Source organism: Heterodontus francisci, chromosome 1 (assembly GCF_036365525.1).
Source record: "Heterodontus francisci isolate sHetFra1 chromosome 1, sHetFra1.hap1, whole genome shotgun sequence".
Lineage (NCBI taxonomy): Eukaryota > Metazoa > Chordata > Chondrichthyes > Heterodontiformes > Heterodontidae > Heterodontus > Heterodontus francisci.
In genome coordinates, this window is record NC_090371.1 from 283,642,635 (window position 1) to 283,661,993 (window position 19,359).

Genomic DNA, 19,359 nt, shown 5'->3' on the forward strand with positions numbered 1-19,359 from the left:
CTAAACTCTAGACTTCCCTTCCTAAACCTCTCCACCTCTCCTTCATTAAGACCCTCCAGAAAACCTACCTCTTTGATCAAGTTTTTGGTCACCTGTCCTAATGTCTCCTTATGTGGCTCAGTGTCAAATTATGGCTGATAATGCTCCTGTGAAGCACCTTGGGACGTTTTATTAAGTTAAAGGTGCAAGTTGTTATTATTGCTTTGGGACTTTTGACCAAATTGATATCCACGATGCCACTGCCCCTTTAATCCCCATTACAGTGAGATTTTATCTTCAAGGACCCCAGTGGTGAATACAACAACCTTGGTGACCACATCGAAAGTTCCTACATGACACGTCAAAAGTACTTCATTGGCTGTAAAAGCACTTTGGGACATCACGTGGTCATGAATGGCGCTATAGAAATGCAAGTTTTTTTATTTTAAAAGTATATTTTTAATTGGCTGTAGGTTGGTGTAAATTCCTGTAAGTGACAGTGATTAATTCTAAGGGTAAATACCACTTCAATTCCTTTTAGAATGTTACAAATGATTCCGAATTGTCCAAGTCAGATTGTTTCCCTGTCTTTCCGACACTGAGAGATGTTCAGTTTTTATTCAGTGCACAGTTCATTGTGAACACTGCACAAACTGCACAAGTCTAAAAGTCACTGGGGAAGCGGCGTCACTGGGAACAAAAAAGGCGGAGAGGAGGCGGAGTGTCAGAGACACAGAGACTGCATCCCAACGGCACAGTCACACCGCAGATCCCAGCTCACTGCCAGAACTCCGGATCCCAGCTCACTCCAGATCCCAGCTCACTGCCAGAACTCCGGATCCCAGCTCACTCCAGATCCCAGCTCACCGGATCCCAGCTCACTGCCAGAACTCCGGATCCCAGCTCACTCCAGATCCCAGCTCACCGGATCCCAGCTCACTGCCAGAACTCCGGATCCCAGCTCACTCCAGATCCCAGCTCACCGGATCCCAGCTCACTGCCAGAACTCCGGATCCCAGCTCACCGGATCCCAGCTCACTGCCAGAACTCCGGATCCCAGCTCACTCCAGATCCCAGCTCACTGCCAGAACTCCGGATCCCAGCTCACCGGATCCCAGCTCACTGCCAGAACTCCGGATCCCAGCTCACCGGATCCCAGCTCACTCCAGATCCCAGCTCACCGGATCCCAGCTCACTCCAGATCCCAGCTCATCGGATCCCAGCTCACTGCCAGAACTCCGGATCCCAGCTCACTCCAGATCCCAGCTCACCGGATCCCAGCAACTCCAGAAACTCCGGATCCCAGCTCACCGGATCCCAGCTCACTGCCAGAACTCCGGATCCCAGCTCACTCCCAGAACTCGGGATCCCAGCATACCGGATCCCAGCTCACTCCGCTTCGCAGCTTACCGGATCCCAGTTCACTCCCAGCTCACCGGATCCCAGCAGAGCCCAGAGTCTAACTCACCAGCAGGATCCCAGCAGAGTGGTCCAGTCACACTCCGCATTCTGGCCATTGCAGTAAGACGGCGAGTTTCTCCGGATTGGAACAGGACACACTCCGGCTCCAGTTCCAGCTGACACTCCGGGATTGCGACGCCGGTTCTCCTCTGTCCCACTGTCAGTGACACCGACTCCCCAACCAACACCGAGCTCCCCCGGGCTCCAACAATCCGCCCCGAATTCCTGTGTTCTCCCTCCTTCCGCCAGTCCAGCGACTCTGCCTCCCGCAGCAATGCTCTGCAATATTAGACTGGCAGTGCTGCTGCTGAGCGCAGGTGAGTTATTGCATGAATTGTCCCAGTCCAGCGGACAAGGATAGGCGAAATGACTAATACATGTGCTTAAATAACCATTGAATTGTAAATTGAATGAGTCTTCCAGTATAAGCGGTCATGGGGGCATCTAGATGGATATGGGGGTAGGGGCATCTAGATGGATATGGGGGTAGGGGCATCTAGATAGATATGGGGGTAGGGGCATCTAGATGGATATGGGGGTAGGGGCATCTAGATGGATATGGGGGTAGGGGCATCTAGATAGATATGGGGGTAGGGGCATCTAGATGGATATGGGGGTAGGGGCATCTTGATGGATATGGGGGTAGGGGCATCTAGATAGATATGGGGGTAGGGGCATCTTGATGGATATGGGGGTAGGGGCATCTAGATAGATATGGGGGTAGGGGCATCTTGATGGATATGGGGGTAGGGGCATCTAGATAGATATGGGGGTAGGGGCATCTTGATGGATATGGAGGTAGGGGCATCTAGATAGATATGGGGGTAGGGGCATCTTGATGGATATGGGGGTAGGGGCATCTAGATAGATATGGGGGTAGGGGCATCTAGATGGATATGGGGGTAGGGGCATCTTGATGGATATGGGGGTAGGGGCATCTAGATGGATATGGGGGTAGGGGCATCTCGATGCACATATGGAATATTTAGATGGACAGGGAGAGATATCCAGACAGAAGTGAAGGCAAAGGAGGCTGTAAACTCCTCCAGCTTTCCAACCATCTGAGATCCTTCACACCTGCCTTGATTTTTGCATTCAGTTGCTGGAGAGGGACTTGAACCCACAACCTTCAGACCAAGAGGCAAGAGTGCTGTCCTCGGAGATGGCTGCCTTCCTTCATTTCTCGTGCATCCCCGATTTCCATCACTCCACCATTGGTGGCCGTGTCTTCAGCTGCCTGGGCCCTAGGCTCTGGAATTCCCTCCCTAAACCTCTCCGCCTCTCTCTCTTCCTTTAGGAGCTCCTCTTAACTGACCTCTTAACTTATTTTTATGGTGGCCTGTATTAATATCTCCTTATGTGGCTCAGTGTCAAATTATGTTTGATAATTGCTCTGTGAAGCACCTTAGATGTTAAAGGTGCTATATAAATATAATAAAAGCAAAATACTGCGGATGCTGGAAATCTGAAATAAAAACAAGAAATGCTGGAATCACTCAGCAGGTCTGGCAGCATCTGTGAAAAGAGAAGCAGAGTTAACGTTTCGGGTCAGTGACCCTTCTTCAGAACTGCTGAAGTTCCGATGAAGGGTCACTGACCCGAAACGTTAACTCTGCTTCTCTTTCCACCTATATAAATATAAGTTGGTTTTAACAGCTTGATTCCAAAGGAAATACACTTTACCTTCCTGCAAGGTTGGAGTGGTTAGTTAGTGTTAAGCTGCACAGTTTAACTGAGGCAATGAGATATAACTAAAATAACTAGCTACCATAAGAGCGCAGGACAGCAGTGATCTTTAAAGTTACAGTCGTACCAGTTAATTCTTTTAACACTTTGTCAAAAATGGTAAAGTTAAACAAAAAGGCACAAATATTGTGGATGATGAAATCTGAAATGAAAACAGAAAGTGCTGGAAATACTCAGCAGGTCTGGCAGCAACTGTGGAGAGAGGAACAGAGAGTTAACGTTTCAGGTCAATGACCTTTCATCAGAGAGTGTTAAGATTCTAGCAGATTCATATTTCCACCACCATTAAGTTTGGAATTTGTCTATGTTTTTAGATTTGACTGTTGAGGGTCTCTGATATTGAACACGCACATATTTTTTAAAGTAAGGTGAATGTGGCTGACTAGATATCTGAGTGTTGCAGATGTTCTTATCCAACTCTAAACTTCAACGGTCACTGTTTTATCTACTGCTTACCAGATAGCGTCCACACACACACACACACACACACACATGAACTTGCATTTCTACAGCACTTTTCATGACTTCGGGATGTCCCAAAGTGCTTTACAGCCAATGAAGTACCTCTGAAATGTAGTCATTATTATAATATAGGAATCGCTGCTGCCAATTTGAACACAGCAAGATCCCACAAACAGCTATATAATAATGACCAAATAATCTGTTCATTGAGGGATATATATTGGTCAGGGCGCTAAGGAAATCTCCCCAGTTCTTCTTTGAAGTAGTGCCGTAGGATCATTTACATCCGCCTGAGAGGGTAGAGATCTCACCCAAAGGTTGGCACCTCCAAAAGTGCAGCATTCCCTGAGTATTGCACTGGGGGCATCAACCTATATTTTGTGCTCAAGTCTCTGCCGTGGGACTTGAGCTCACAAACCTTCTGACTCTGAAGCGAGAGAGTGCTATTGACTGAGGCATGGTTATACCAGGAATAGACTGGCTTCCCCCAAAAGGGCACAGGATTCTCAAGAAAAAGGGGAAATGGTGATAATCAGGCCATAGAACCACTCCCGGCTGCACCTGGCACCTGCAAGAACAACTTCCATTTATATAGCGCCTTTAACATAGTAAAACCTCCCAAGGCACTTCACAGGAGTGATTATCAGACAGAATTTGACACCAAGCCACATAATGAGATAATAAGACCAAAGAGCTAGGTCTTAAGGAGTGTCTTAAAGATGGAGAGAGAGGTTTAGGGAGGGAATTTACATCGAATATACAGCACAGGAACATTTGGCTCAACTGGTGTGTGCTGGTACCACCATTGTGTCATACTCAACAGGTGAAATGAGTGAGCAGTTAATCTGGGATATTTCCCCCGTGGGATTGGCTGAGGGAGAATTGTTACCTCAGACAGCTCTCTACCTTTCTTTCAAACAGTAACTTCATTCTTCCTAATGTTCAGCTGGAGAACATAAAGATTCATCCAGGATTAGATGTCGGGTAGGAAGTCTGACAGGATGATGCCAAGACAAAAAAATGGGATTAGAATAGTTAGGTGCTTGATGGCTAGCACAGACACGATGGGCCAAAGGGCCTGTTTCTGTGCTGTATAACTCTATGACTCTATGACAAAGTGGTGGAGAGGTGGAGTGGAGGGCATCATTGGTGTCAGTGTGAAGGATGAGCTCATGTCTCCAGGTGATGTTACCAGGGAGCAGCATGTGGATAAGGAAGTGGAGGGGCCAGGGTCGAGCTCATACCCTTGGGATGGATTTCCAATCTTATAGCCATCAGATCCAGAGGTGAGAATCCTATTAATTCAGCCTAGACCCATAACTCTGTCATAAAAATGTGTTTCAATTCTTGTAATGTATCTAACAATTTACAGAGATTAGAAAGTGAAACTAACTCTATGGCAAATCATTAGGGACAGGATTTCCTCTCATTGTGCTTTGGTGTAAAGAATAGCTTGAGCTCGAGGAACAAAGGAAAATCTGACCGGCTGCGTTGTGTATATGTGATCCTCTGCACCTGAATTTCCTCAGTGCTCTGCTCCCAGATGATCCTGCATGCCTTAACACCAACAATCTGCCCCCATACAGTCACTGTAACTGAATTAGTTGTGGGCAATAGAGGAAAGAAATTATTGGAATAAAATACACAGAAAATATAGCCTATTAACAAAAATACAACACAAAACGTGTCATAGGCAGAGAATCTATATGGGCAAATCTAGCAAGGCTGCATTCACAGACTGAAGTCTTGTTAAGCAGGAGAATAAGATAGGGCTATAACATGATAGCCCTGATTCTCCAACCCATCTTCCTGTCTATTGAGGAGTGCAGCATCTCTGAAGGTAACCTTAACTAAGCACATATCCATTATCTGGTCAAGTGTGTTTGTACCCATCCCATAAGAATCCTTATCATAGCCAAACTCTGTGTGGGTTTTTTTTTTAAGACTGTGTGGTTCTTTTGTTTTTCACTAACTAGATTTATAGTCAAAAGTATATAAGAGAAATTAGACACTGACTAAGTCTCATCGATGGCAAGAGTCTTCGAAACCCAGTGCTGACTCCTCATTCTATACAGGATACCAACGTCACTGGCCTTCAGTTCAATCCAGAACTATTTTTATGAGAAACTCCAAGAGGTAAAACCTCACTTTTTCAAACAACCTTCCGAGATCTCTGCACTTCTCCAATTCCGGCCTCTTAAACACCCCCTGATTTTAATCACTCCACCATTGGCGGCTGTGCCTTCAGCTGCCGGGGCCCTAAATTCTGGAATTCCCTCCCTAAATCTCTCCGCCTCTCTACCTCTCTACCTCTCTCTCCTTCTTTAAGATGCTCCTTGAAACCTACCTCTTTGACCAAGCTTTTGGTCACCTGTCCTAATATCTCCTTATGTGGCTCGGAGTCAAATTTCTGTTTGATAATCGCTCCTATGATGCATTTTGGGATGCTTTACTATGTTAATGGCGCTATATAAATGCAACTTGCGTGGCTTATCCTTCTGAAGCTAAGGGGGAGTTATAGTAGTGGAATCCTCATTGTTGGCTTTGTTGAGGTTCACTGATTTGTCCCTCTTGATTTGTGGACTGATACAGCGGTTCTGCTTCACACGTTTGTGCAGGGTGCGTGCACAGGAGACTTTGCCAGACTTAATTTCCCTGCTCATAGCATTTAGCCGTGGTATAACGCAGCATCCTGTCTTCTCCTGCAGAAAGCAGGTTAGCCATCCTCTTTCCTGAGTCGGAGACTCTCTTTCATCTGGATTCCAGCTCCTTTACTGGGTCCTCCAGGTACTTTCTAGGAACATAGGAAGGTAGGAACAGGAGTAGGCCATTCAGCCCCTCGAGCCTGTCCTGCCATTCAATGAGATCATGGCTGACCTGCGGCCTAACTCCATATACCTGCCTTTGGCCCATATCCCTTAATATCTTTGCTTAACAAAAATCTATCTATCTCAGATTTAAAATTAACAACTGTTCTAGCTTCAACTGCTGTTTCTGGGAGAGTTCCAAACCTCTACCACCCTTTGCGTGAAGAAGTGCTTCCTAACATCTCTCCTGAACGGTCTGGTCCTAATTTTTAGACTATGCCCCCTAGTTTTAGAATCTCCAACCAGTGGAAATAGTTTATCTTTATCTAGCCTGTCTTTTCCTGTTAATATCTTGAAGACTTCGATCAGATCACCCCTTAACCTTCTAAATTCTAGCGAAAACAGGCCTAATTTATGTAATCTCTCCTCGTAACTTAACCCCTGTAGTCCAGGTACCATTCTTGTAAACCTACATTGCACTCCCTCCAAGGCCAATATATCCTTCCTAAGGTGTGGTGCCCAGAACTGCTCACCCCAAGTGGGGTCTAACCAGGGTTTAGTACAGCTGCAGCATAACCTCTGTGTCTTTATACTCCAATCCTCTAGATATAAAGGCTAGCATTCCATTAGCCTTTTTGATTATTTTATGCACTTGCTCGTGGCATTTTAAAGATCTATGCACCTGAACCCCCAAGTCCCTTTGGACATCCACTGTACTTAACCTCTTCCCATTTAGAAAGTATCCTGCTCTATCCTCTTTTGGTCCAAAATGGATAACCTCACACTTGCCCGCATTGAAATCCATCTGCCACAATTTTGCCCACTCATCTAGTCTGTCAATATCTCTTTGCAATTTTATGCTATCATCTAGACTGTCTACAATGCCGCCTAACTTTGTATCATCAGCAAATTTGGATCTATGACTTACTATGCCATCATCCAAGTTGTTCATGAATAATGTGAATAATTGAGGCCCCAACACAGATCGCTGCGGGACACCACTAGTCACATCCTGCCAATCGGAGTACTTACCCATCATCCCCACTCTCTGTCGCCTACCACTCAACTAACTTCCTAACCGTGTCAATAATTTGCCCTCAACTCCATGGGCTTCTACCTTAGTTAACAGTCTCTTATGTGGGACTTTATCAAATGCCTTCTGGAAGTCCATATAAATAATATCCATAGATATTCCCCTGTCCACTACCTTAGTCACCTCTTCAAAAAATTCAATGAGATTTGTCAGGCATGACCTTCCCGTCATGAATCCATGCTGGCTGTCCCTGATTAACTGAAATTTTTCTAGGTGTTCAGTCACCCTATCCTTGATTATAGACTCCAGCAACTTGCCCACCACAGATGTCAGGCTAACTGGTCTGTAATTTCCTTGGTTCCCCCTTTCACACTTCTTAAAAAGTGGAGTGACATGTGCAACTTTCCAATCCAGAGGGACCACTCCTGAATCTAGGGAACTCTGAAAGACTATAGTTAGGGCATCGACAATGTGTTCCCCTACTTCCTTTAACACCCTCAGATGGAAACTTTCAGGTCCTGGGGATTTCTCACTCTTTAGTTCCATTAATTTCTTTGTTATTGATGTTTTACTTACGTTAATTGTATTAAGTCCCTGTGTCCTATTGGCTATTAATTTTTTTGGGACTTCCGGCAAGTTGGGGCGGCACAGTGGCGCAGTGGTTAGCACCGCAGCCTCACAGCTCCAGCGACCCGGGTTCAATTCTGGGTACCGCACTGTGTGGAGTTTGCAAGTTCTCCCTGTGTCTGCGTGGGTTTCCTCCGGGTGCTCCGGTTTCCTCCCACATGCCAAAGACTTGCAGGTTGGTAGGTAAATTGGCCATTATAAATTGCCCCTAGTATAGGTAGGTGGTAGGGAAATATAGGGACAGGTGGGGATGTGGTAGGAATATGGAATTAGTGTAGGATTAGTATAAATGGGTGGTTGATGGTCGGCACAGACTCGGTGGGCCGAAGGGCCTGTTTCAGTGCTGTATCTCTAAACTAAACTAAGCTAAGTTATCCACCTTTTCAACTGTAAATACTGAGGCAAAGTAATTGTTCAACATGTCTGCCATTTCCCCATTATCAATGACAATATCTCCAGTTTCAGCTTTTAGTCGTCCTACATTGCTCTTGACCACCCGCTTTCCCTTTATGTAACTATAAAATTTCTTATTGATTTTGATGTCCCTTGCAAGTTTCCTTTCATAATCTCTTTTAGTAGCTCTTCTAAGCTGCTTTGTGACCCTTTGCTGGTCTTTGTATCGATCCCATTCGGCCGGATCTGTGCTGCGTTTTGCATTTTTATAAGCCATTTCTTTTTATTTTATGCTATCCCTAATCTCTCTAGTTGTCCATGGCTGTTTTTTCTGTGAAGTGGAGCTTTTTCCTCTCAGGGGTATATACTCACTCTGTATTTCGTTAAATGTTTCTTTAAATATTCTCCACTGTTCTTCAGTCATTGGACAGTCTCTGTCTCATCCCGGTAAAGTCAGCCTTACCCAAGTCTAAAATTCTAGTAGCTGATTCGTGTTTTTCACTTTCAAACGCTACCTTGAATTCGATCATGTTGTGATCACTATTTGATAAATGTTCACGCACAGTTAGGCCACTAATTAAATTTGGCTCATTACTCATAACTAAATCTAATATTGCCTGTCCCCTTGTTACATCTCGGACATATTGCTGTAGGAAACTATCCCGGACACATTCCAGAAATTCACTACCTTTCTGACAGGTGCTAGTCTGCCTCTCCCAATCTATGTGTAAGTTAAAATCCCCCATTAATACTACTCTGCCTTTGTTACACACTTGCCTAATTTGTGCATTTATACAATCTAACACCTCAGAACTGCTACCAGGGGGTCTATACACAACACCCATTACAGTTTTAGATCCTTTTCTGTTCCTCAGTTCCACCCATAAGGTCTCCACTGGATGCTTTCCCCTCATTATATCCTCCCTCACCAATGAGGTGATATTATTTCTAATCAGTAAGGCTACTCCACCCCCTCTGCCATTTTCCCTGTCCCTCCTGTAAACTTTATAACCAGGTATATTTAGTTCCCAGTCCCGACCATCCTGCAGCCATGTCTCCACAATAGCCACCACATCATAATCTTCCATTTGAATTTGCGCCTGCAGTTCATCTAGTTTATTCCTTACACTCTGTGCATTTGTATATAGAACTCTTATTTGGGCTATACCCACTAACCTGTCCCACAGCACTGATGCTTTATTCACCTGTTTATTATTTCTCTCTTCTGGTTTAACCAGTATACTTCTTGCAGTTTGGTAACAATCAGCCTCACCACTAACCTGCACTCCTACCTTCTCTTTTAACTTCCTGTTTTTCTATGCAACTGAAACCTCCCCCCCACTATTTAGTTTAAAGCCTATTTTCTTGTTCAGAGTGAGTCCTTGTCTGAAATGATTTGGGTTAACCTTGTGGAATTTGTAGGTGAGCGTTAAAAGGGCCCACTGTAATATTTAGTTTTAGTACATTTTGTATCTTATGTAACTTGTGTGCTCATTAATGATGGGAATTGTAGCATAGTAGTTATGTTATTGCATTAGTAATCTAGAGGCCTGGACTGATGAGCTGGAGACATGAGTTCAAATCCCACCACAGCAGCTGGGACATTTAAATTCAATTAATTGAATATAAAAAGCTAGTATCAGTAATGGTGACCTGACCTGTATGTGACTCCAGACCCACAGCAATGTGGTTGACTCTTAACTGCACTCTGAAATGGCCTAGCAAGCCACTCGGCTGTATTCAAGAAGGCAGCTCACCACCACTTTCTCAAGTGCTGGCCTTGCCAGCAACGCCCACATCCTGTGAATGAATAATAAAAAAAGTTCTCTCCTCATAATTTAACTCTTAGAATTTTATTGATTGAACAATATCGCTATTGTTCACTTGCTGTGAAATAAAAAAGCTTAATATCTATATCAAACTTTGCTCCAACGTGTGTTTGTTCAGGCAGCGTTTGGAGAGCTTTGCAAGCATACATGTGTTAAAGACGTGACTATCCAGTTGAAGTAACATGTGGGTGTCATACAAGATACACAAAAACAAGCCTTATAAATTTGTGAATTCTGCTTAGTCATCGAGGTAAAGAGACACTCTAATAAAATTAGTGAATTTGATTTAACTGACGTCATTGGAGTATTGAACCTTGGATTGCCTGTGATAGCTTTTTAACTGCATCCTTTCAGTGAGTCACCTTTTAGATAGTTACAGCCTGGCACGCATGTTACGGAGATCTTAGCTACATCCGTGGTTTACCGAATCACGGAAAAAACTAGCTGACCATTCCCAGGCAACACAGTACTATCAATGCCTATCTTTTATATTCACTGCTTGGGGCTGTTTGAATTTTGCGTGTCTGGGCTTTTGGAAAGGGCTGTTATCAGTTCTCTTGTCTCATTGGTGGATGAATCCTAAATAGGAATGCTTAGGCCTGTTTGTATGCACAACTTGAGATACATGTGTGGAATATGGAAGCATCAATTTGAAGTTTATATACTTGGCCCTTGAGTCTCCCCAGGGTTTGTGTGCCTTATTTGTTCATTGTTAGTTTGGCCTGCACATCAAGGTATGTCTCACACATGGCAGCTACATTAATGATAGAATCATATAACACAAAATGAGGCCATTAGTTCATCATACCTATACCAACGTTGAAAGAGCTATCCAATTAGTCCCACATACCTGCTCTTTCCCCAAAGCCATGCAATTTTTTTCCATTTCAATTATTTATCCAATCACATTTTAAAAGTTACTATTAAATCTCCTTCCATCACCTTTTCAGGCAGCACATTCCAACTCACAAAAAATTCTCCTCATCTCTCCCTCTGGTTCTTTTGTAATTGCTTAAATCTGTGTCCACTGATTACCAACCCTCCTGCCAGTGGAAACAGTTTTTCCTTATTTACTCTATCAAAACTCTTCATGATTTTGAACATCTGTATTAAATCTCCCCTTAATCTTCTCTGCTCGAAGAAGAACAATCCCATCTTCTCCAGTCTCTCCACATAACTGAAGTCCCTCATCCCTGGTCCCATTCCAGTAAATCACCTCTGCACCCTCTCCAAGAATAACAGATTATCTCCAAGCTTTTTCTCTAAACAACTTTATTTTGTTTACTTTGCAGAATTAAGTGTTAGAATTTCAGCTGAAGAAAATACAACAGAAATATTGCCCATTCATTTTAGATTAAGAAGAGGTTTGGAAGAAAGTCCATTGACCACCACTCAATCTACCACCCAAACTCCATTCACAACAAATACAATACCAAGTGCCAAAGGACCCACCAAAGTCACAACAACCAATCCTGCCGCCACTAAATCTACAAGCACCAATTCTCCTGTTTCAGAGAGATCTACAACAAGGATCCCAATCTCTGCTAAAGGATTGTCAGCCGTGGCACCAGGATTAAATTCAAGAGATGAATCTACAATATCTATCAGTACACGGCAATCATCTCCATCGGCAAACCAGCAAACAGACATTACAAGTATATTCCAGTTAATTTCAACTTTAGCCCCACCAACAGATATCAGTCCATCACTATCCACATCAACCATAGCCCAATTAACAGGTGATACCAGTACACAGTCAAGTTCAACCACAGTCCAAACAACAGATCAATCCAGTACACAGTCAAGTTCAACCACAACCCAAACAGATCAATCCAGTACACAGTCAAGTTCAACCACAACCCAAACAGATCAATCCAGTACACAGTCAAGTTCAACCACAGTCCAAACAACAGATCAATCCAGTACACAGTCAAGTTCAACCACAGTCCAAACAACAGATCAATCCAGTACACAGTCAAGTTCAACCACAACCCAAACAACAGATCAATCCAGTACACAGTCAAGTTCAACCACAACCCAAACAGATCAATCCAGTACACAGTCAAGTTCAACCACAACCCAAACAGATCAATCCAGTACACAGTCAAGTTCAACCACAACCCAAACAGATCAATCCAGTACACAGACAAGTTCAACCACAGTCCAAACAACAGATCAATCCAGTACACAGTCAAATGCAACCACAACCCAAACAACAGATCAATCCAGTACACAGTCAAATGCAACCACAACCCAAACAACAGATCAATCCAGTACACAGTCAAATGCAACCACAACCCAAACAACAGGTACTACGGCTAAACCAAAGACATCTGCCATTGTAAACCAATCAATGGATGTTACAACTTCACCAAATGCAACTTCTACTGTAACCCAGATGGAAAGCAGCACCACTACATCAGAAACCACTTCTGTTACAAGTGGAAAGACGACAACGACTGCTGCTGTCGTGACCTCTTTCTCTTTGTGGCCAATGGTAACACCATCAGTTTCCCACAAACCGAGTTCAACAATCTCAGGACAGACATTCAGTACTGCAGCCTCTTCAACCCAGGAGATCATCAAAAGTACTGAGCAATCTGCCGACAGTTTGAGTGCAGGTGAGTACAGTCCACTCCTCTTCATTCCCTCATGGACAGAAATTAATGCTTGAGTAAGTTTTAGCTTTTTTTTGTATCAAAAAGCAATGTTGATGATGTATTGCAACCAAATACTCTGCAACCACAAGCTTATTAATATATGTAGATATATATAGAATTAAAGCACAGGAAAAGGCCATTCAGCTGGTACAGTGTGCCACGGGAGCCTCCTCTAATTCTATTTACTTCATCTCACCCTTTCAGATATCCTTCTATTCCTTTCTCCATCATCTGCTTATTTAGTTTCCCCTTAAAGGCCTCTATACTATTCACCTCAATCACTCCCTGTGGTAGCGAATTCCACATTCTCACCATTCTCTGGGTAAAGACGTTTCTCCTGATTTTCTAATTGGATTTATTAGTAACTATTTTATATTTATTAATGACTCTCCCACTACTGGGATCATCTTCTCTACATCTATCCTATCAAACCTCTTCACAATTTTAAAGACCTCTATCAGGTCATCTCTCAGCCTTCTTAATTCTAGAGAAAAAAGTCCCAGCCTATTCGATCGTTCCTGATAGTTATAACCTCTCAGTTCTGGTATCATCCTTATAAATCTATTTTGCACCTTCTCCAGTGCCTCTATATTCCTCTTGTAATCTAGAGGAAAGGCTGCACTCTGGAATTTACTCCCGTGCCCTAATTTTGAAAATGAATGCCTGGTCTTTAGCCTCGCACTAGACTTCCACCTATCGACATAGCATTTATTTTTTATTTTTTTATTTTATTTAGAGATACAGCACTGAAACAGGCCCTTCAGCCCACCGAGTCTGTGCCGACCATCAACCACCCATTTATACTAATCCTACACTAATTCCATATTCCTACCACATCCCCACCTGTCCCTATATTTCCCTTCCACTTACCTATACTAGGGGCAATTTATAATGGCCAATTTACCTATCAACCTGCAAGTCTTTGGCATGTGGGAGGAAACCGGAGCACCCGGAGGAAACCCACGCAGACACAGGGAGAACTTGCAAACTCCACACAGGCAGTACCCGGAATTGAACCCGGGTCGCTGGAGCTGTGAGGCTGCGGTGCTAACCACTGCGCCACTGTGCCGCCCCATGTTAGCATCTCGATGATTGCAATCTATTGCAAGCTTTTCCAATTGTACTGTATTCTTATATAGATATTGAGTGATTTCAGCATATTTATCTTTTTCCAATTGAACCTTATTTGCCTGGTGGTGATATTTGTTTTTGTTTTGATCATCAGGAAGTGTGGCAGCCATCTCTCTGGTGGTCATCATAGCAGCATTGGTGCTGTTTGGAGGAGTCGTATACTTTAAACAAAAGTAAGAGCTACCTGAATTCTGTCTGTTACAGAGAAAACTTACAGTTACGCAGGTATTGCAGTTGGTGGTCAGGTTTTTTTTTGCTCGTATTGCACTCGACACCTTCTCGAGTTCAACATAGAAGAATAATCCCAGCTTCTCTCCTTAGAGCAGAGAAGGTTAAAGGGAGATTTAAATAGAGGTGTTCAAAATCATGAAGTGTTTTGATAGAATCAATAGGGAGAAACTGTTTTCTATGGTAGGAGGGTTGGTAACCAGAGTTATGTGAACTGAAATTCTTGTCTTTAAAAGGACACAAAGAAAAGTTCATGATTTCATGGTAAAATGAGTAACAACTTTTCATCACTTTGGCTTGTTTAAAAAAAAATGAGCTGAAGTGCGCTTCTAAGATAATTTTAGAATATCTTACAAATTATGGGTGGCACAGTGGCGCAGTGGTTAGCACCGCAGCCTCACAGCTCCAGGGACCCGGGTTCGATTCTGGGTACTGCCTGTGCGGAGTTTGCAAGTTCTCCCCATGACCGCGTGGGTTTTCGCCGGGTGCTCCGGTTTCCTCCCACAGCCAAAGACTTGCAGGTTGATAGATAAATTGGCCATTATAAATTGCCCCTAGTGTAGGTAGGTGGTAGGGAATATGGGATTACTGTAGGGTTAGTATAAATGGGTCGGCAGACTCGGTGGGCCGAAGGGCCTGTTTCAGTGCTGAATCTCTAAATAAAAAATAAATAAAATAAGTTGTCATCTCAAATAATATTTTTTATGCGTTGTAGGAATTCTGAGTATGGTCGGTTGCTGGATGATCAGGACAATGGGTCATGGGGGAATTACACTAACCCTTTGTATGATGATTCTTAAGAAGACAAACAAGCTTCGGTGGCTTGTTCATATTGGACCGTCAACTGAAGATTATTGAAGTGTTTTGTTTTTTAAACATGGCAAAGCATAATCAAATTTCTTTCATTGCTTCCCATTTATATTACTCTTGTTTAAATTTGTTCTTCTGACTCAAACTTCCCCCATTATGTGGAACGGCGTACCTTTGTTGGCAGATACCTCACATACATCATCACTCAAAGCATGACCAAAAGACGCAGTCAATAGTTACACTAATGGAAACATTCAGGTTAGTCCAAACTAAGGGTGAGATCAGTGTTGGGGACTTTCCTATCGTCCCAGCTCTTCTAAATAAACTACAACAAAAACAGACATATCATTTATTACTATGAGCGGCATGTTTTTAACATTTTCCTTATGACAGTTCAATTTAATTTTAAATCCTAAAGTTAAATATTGGAGATCAACTAAGAAATCCCATGCAATCCCTGTTAGAGATTTAGTTTTACACACCACAGTTGTGTGTGTCACAGGGCTAACCATCTGTCAGAGTGATAACTTTCCAAGAATAATTTTGCAAAAGCTCCATTAGCAGCCCAGAGCTTTGACAGAAATGAATGAGAGATGGAGATAGAGCTTTAACAATGCACCAGCCTCACTTATTCTCTGACCTGCACTTACTGCTGACAAGGACCCACACTGCCAGTGGAACATCCCGAAATGACCCCTTTTAAATTTTTAAGCATCATTTGGTTATTACCTCTGATAAAGCTGAGAATACTCCAGCATTAAATTAATTTAATGAAACTGTAATATGAATTCAGGATGTGTAGTTAAACAATAATGGAGTTGTCAGATGTTGTTTGATAATCACACCTGTGAAGCGCCTTGGGATCTTTTTCCTAGGTAAAAGGCGCTGTATAAATGCAAGTTGTTATTGTTGTAAAATACCAGGACCAATTTATAGAGGATTGTTTGAAAACCTGGTTGATTTTTTGGTGCAATTCATGTTTTTCATACTGTATGGGGATTTTTCTGCAAGAGGTGACTTACAGTTAAGCAGAGTGAGGGGTTATTTTTAGACAGTTGCAACCCAAGTGAATTTTAACTTGCAAATTCCAGTTGCAGTTTCCAAAATACCAGCCAACATAATATACAGCCGAAGCTATGGATGGGTGCTTGGGAAATAGATCTGTAATGGATGCAGCAGTTCAGATGGCATACAGTTTATGGATGACACAAAGTATGTAGCCAGTGACGCGTCTAAGAGAAATTGATAGCACTGGAGAGGTTGGGGTCAACTGAGGAGAGGAGCAAAGAGATTTAAAATAGCTAAATCCAATGTTGCGCAGATTGAAATGTAAAACATGGGGTGGAGTAGAAATGGAAACAAATTTGGTTTAATTATTAACTGTTCACTGAAAGCTTTGCATGAAATCTGAACGTGTCATGAGCCAGGGTGATCAAATATTGGGTTTTGTGCCAAGAATATTTTGCTATAAGTCCAGCCAAGTTATTTTGATCTTAATGGATCATTACTGAGGTCAGCTTTTAGAAGTGGTGTGGGGAGGGTGAAGGTAGGGAGGTGTTGTGGGGGGCTTTTGTGTGTGTGGGGGGGGGGGGGGTGTGAGAGGCCATTGTGGTGTGGGGGAGGTTGTGGGGATGTGATGAGGAATGTGGGGGGGAGGGGGATGCAGTCAGACCGCTGCCGTGGACTCACGGAATTGGTCAGTTATGGATACAGGAGGGATCGGCTAAGTTTGAGATCGTGGGAGGAAACTTGGGGCGGGTGCTGTCCAAGTCTGGTTGCCAACTCTCCAGGATTACCCTGGCATCTCCAGGAATTGCAGATTCATCTCCAGGACACTGGTGGGAGCAAAAGCTCAGGAGAAAAATCATAGGGACATTAAACAAAAAAAAAATCATTTTCTCCAAACACCTTTATTTGTTGATTAGAAAAATATTGAGGATGAGTAAAAATGACTGATCAACAGTCAAGATTAATCCAATTGGGAAAGCGTCGGTTCCCTTTCCAATTGGCCGTGGGTTGGGCCGTTAGCAGGGGTTTGGAGGTGGGAGGTCATGTAATGCAATCTCCAGGAGTACATTCAACCAGAGTTGGCAACCCCAGATCCAAGGTGTCCGTCAGGAGAACGTCTCCTCACCAACAAGTACTTGTAAATGGATAAATAAATAAATAAACTTACCTGGGCCCCCAGTGTTCAGCTTTGATTGGCAGGTTTGGTGTATGGCCCTTAGACCTGCAGTGAAATAGGCATCATCGGAACTTTGGAACTGAAATTAAGTCCCGTTTCTCTTGGGCGGACAGACTCCTCATGCCTGATTTCAGGAAAATTAAGGTGGGATGGCATGGGAATGCCACACGAGCACCTGAGCCATCTTAATTCCCTCCTTCCCCCGCCTCACCATTCCTACTGAATGGAGAGGGTTAGTGTTGGGTTTAAACACCCCCTTTGTAGCCCGAGATGATCAAACTGACTGATTAAATTATTGACAAGGCTTTGAGAGTGTTGACATTATGAAAATGTTTTGTAATGTGAATCAACTGTCCAAAGATGCATTGTTTAGGTTTACAGGTTAAACAGGTTACAGAACCAAAGCGGGTGATAGTGTTAAGGTACAGATCAGCCATGATCTGATTGAATGGTGCAGCAGGCTCAAGGGGCTGAATGGTCTCCTTCTGTTCCTATAATTACTTGTTCCAAGACACAGCCTGGAGCTTTGTGCAATCAGTTTTGACAGCAGGATACATTTTGCAGAACTTTATATTCTGGAAATCATGAGAACAAAGTTTGAGTCTTGGAAACCACAAGGTTAGTTCTCATATGTTGCTCCGTATATTTAAACGTATTTATACCATAATCTCATATCGAAAATAATTCTAATAGGAATTGGGAAGTGGTGCTGAAATACGTTAAGTGTAGATTCAGAAGCTTTACCATCACCATAGAATAATGTCACATGACTGACAAGGCAGTACAATAAGGGAATTACTTTGGAGATCAAAGGCAGAATTAAGAAATCATTGAATGGTGTACTTAACAAGTTACAGCTTGTGGTATCCTTTAATCTAGAAATACATAATCTAGCCATTATCACAAAAATCAAGGATGACATTCCCAGTGCAGTGCTGAGGGATCACTGCACTGTCAGAGGGTCAACACTGTTGGAGGTGTCGTCTTTTGTTAGGAAATTAAACCAACGCCCCGTCTGCCCTCTCAGGTGGATGTAAACAATCCCATGGCCACCATTTTGAAGAAGAGCAGGGGAGTTCTCCCCAATGTCCTGGACCATTATTTATCCTGCAATCAATGTCACTAAAACAGATGATCTGGTAATTGTCACATTGCTGTTTGTGGGAGCTTGCTGCGCACAAATTTTCTGCTGTTTCCTACATTACAACAGTAACTACACTTCCAAATTACTTCATTGGCTGTAAAGTGCTTTGGAACATCCTGAGTTTGTGAAAGGTGCTATAGAAATGCAAATTTTTTCTTCTGTTGCACAAATCAGGAAAGAAAATCACTAAAAAGAATGTGACACCTAAAAAATGTAAGTAATATTTGAACTACCAGCACATTTATCACCTCACTAGGAATGTTGCAGTGTGTAAAGCGCTTTGAATGCTTAAACCATGCTACCTTTATTATTGATGAAAATGTGTTGTAACTGGTATGTATAAAGTTATTTGCACTATGTACAAAAGTCTTTGTGAATTCTTGGTTTGGCCTTTGAGATTGTTCTGCAATGTATTTCACATTCAGGCATATTCGTGCCTAAAGCAGAAATCTAATGATAATTAATCTGGATACCCACTCGAATATATTTGTTTCTTAACTGTCTGCCACTGGTGAACAATCAAATAACTTATCAAGAGAAACAGATGTAATGACCAACAACCAACCATGGTTAATGGTTTTGTTGCCATGACTAATATTGAAGCAGCTCATTAATTTATGAAGTATAATAAACTTCCTGTTGATTGCTCTGTTATTTCCAGTCCTTCACTGGAAAATTTGCCTTTTTGAAGGAGGTTCATGTGAACCAAGGGAAAAGTGTTTCAGTTCATGAATGAGTTTGATATTTAGAGCAATAACTATCAGAATAGGAAGTACGTCCTCTGGCATGTTGGTTCAGGCAATGTTTGGGCTCCTGGTGGCCTCCTCAGATAGTCATTAGACTCCCTGTATAAGCTAATGAGAG

The 19,359-nt window shown here is 42.9% G+C and overlaps 2 protein-coding genes across 4 annotated transcripts in view; one reads left to right on the forward strand and one right to left on the reverse strand.

Moving 5' to 3' along the window:
- The window catches only part of LOC137377254 (probetacellulin-like), a 106,337-nt gene extending 104,353 nt beyond the window's left edge, over positions 1–1,984 (reverse strand). The window contains exon 1 of one of the 3 annotated variants that reach the window (XM_068046807.1): positions 1,448–1,984. Coding sequence is in view for 1 of the 3 variants with exons in the window: in XM_068046800.1 (XP_067902901.1) it covers positions 1,448–1,496 (49 nt within the window). In the remaining 2 variants the exon portion in view is untranslated. The remainder of the gene's footprint in view (positions 1–1,447) is intronic. The other 2 variants (XM_068046800.1, XM_068046815.1) reach the window with 2 other exon arrangements.
- LOC137377246 (mucin-21-like) lies at positions 733–16,725 on the forward strand. The gene is made up of 4 exons (XM_068046790.1): positions 733–1,757; positions 11,630–12,958; positions 14,223–14,301; positions 15,072–16,725. Exons 1-4 carry the CDS (start codon positions 1,715–1,717, stop codon positions 15,154–15,156), a joined length of 1,536 nt encoding a protein of 511 aa, XP_067902891.1. The 5' UTR covers positions 733–1,714; the 3' UTR covers positions 15,157–16,725.
- The last annotated feature ends 2,634 nt before the right edge of the window (positions 16,726–19,359 follow it).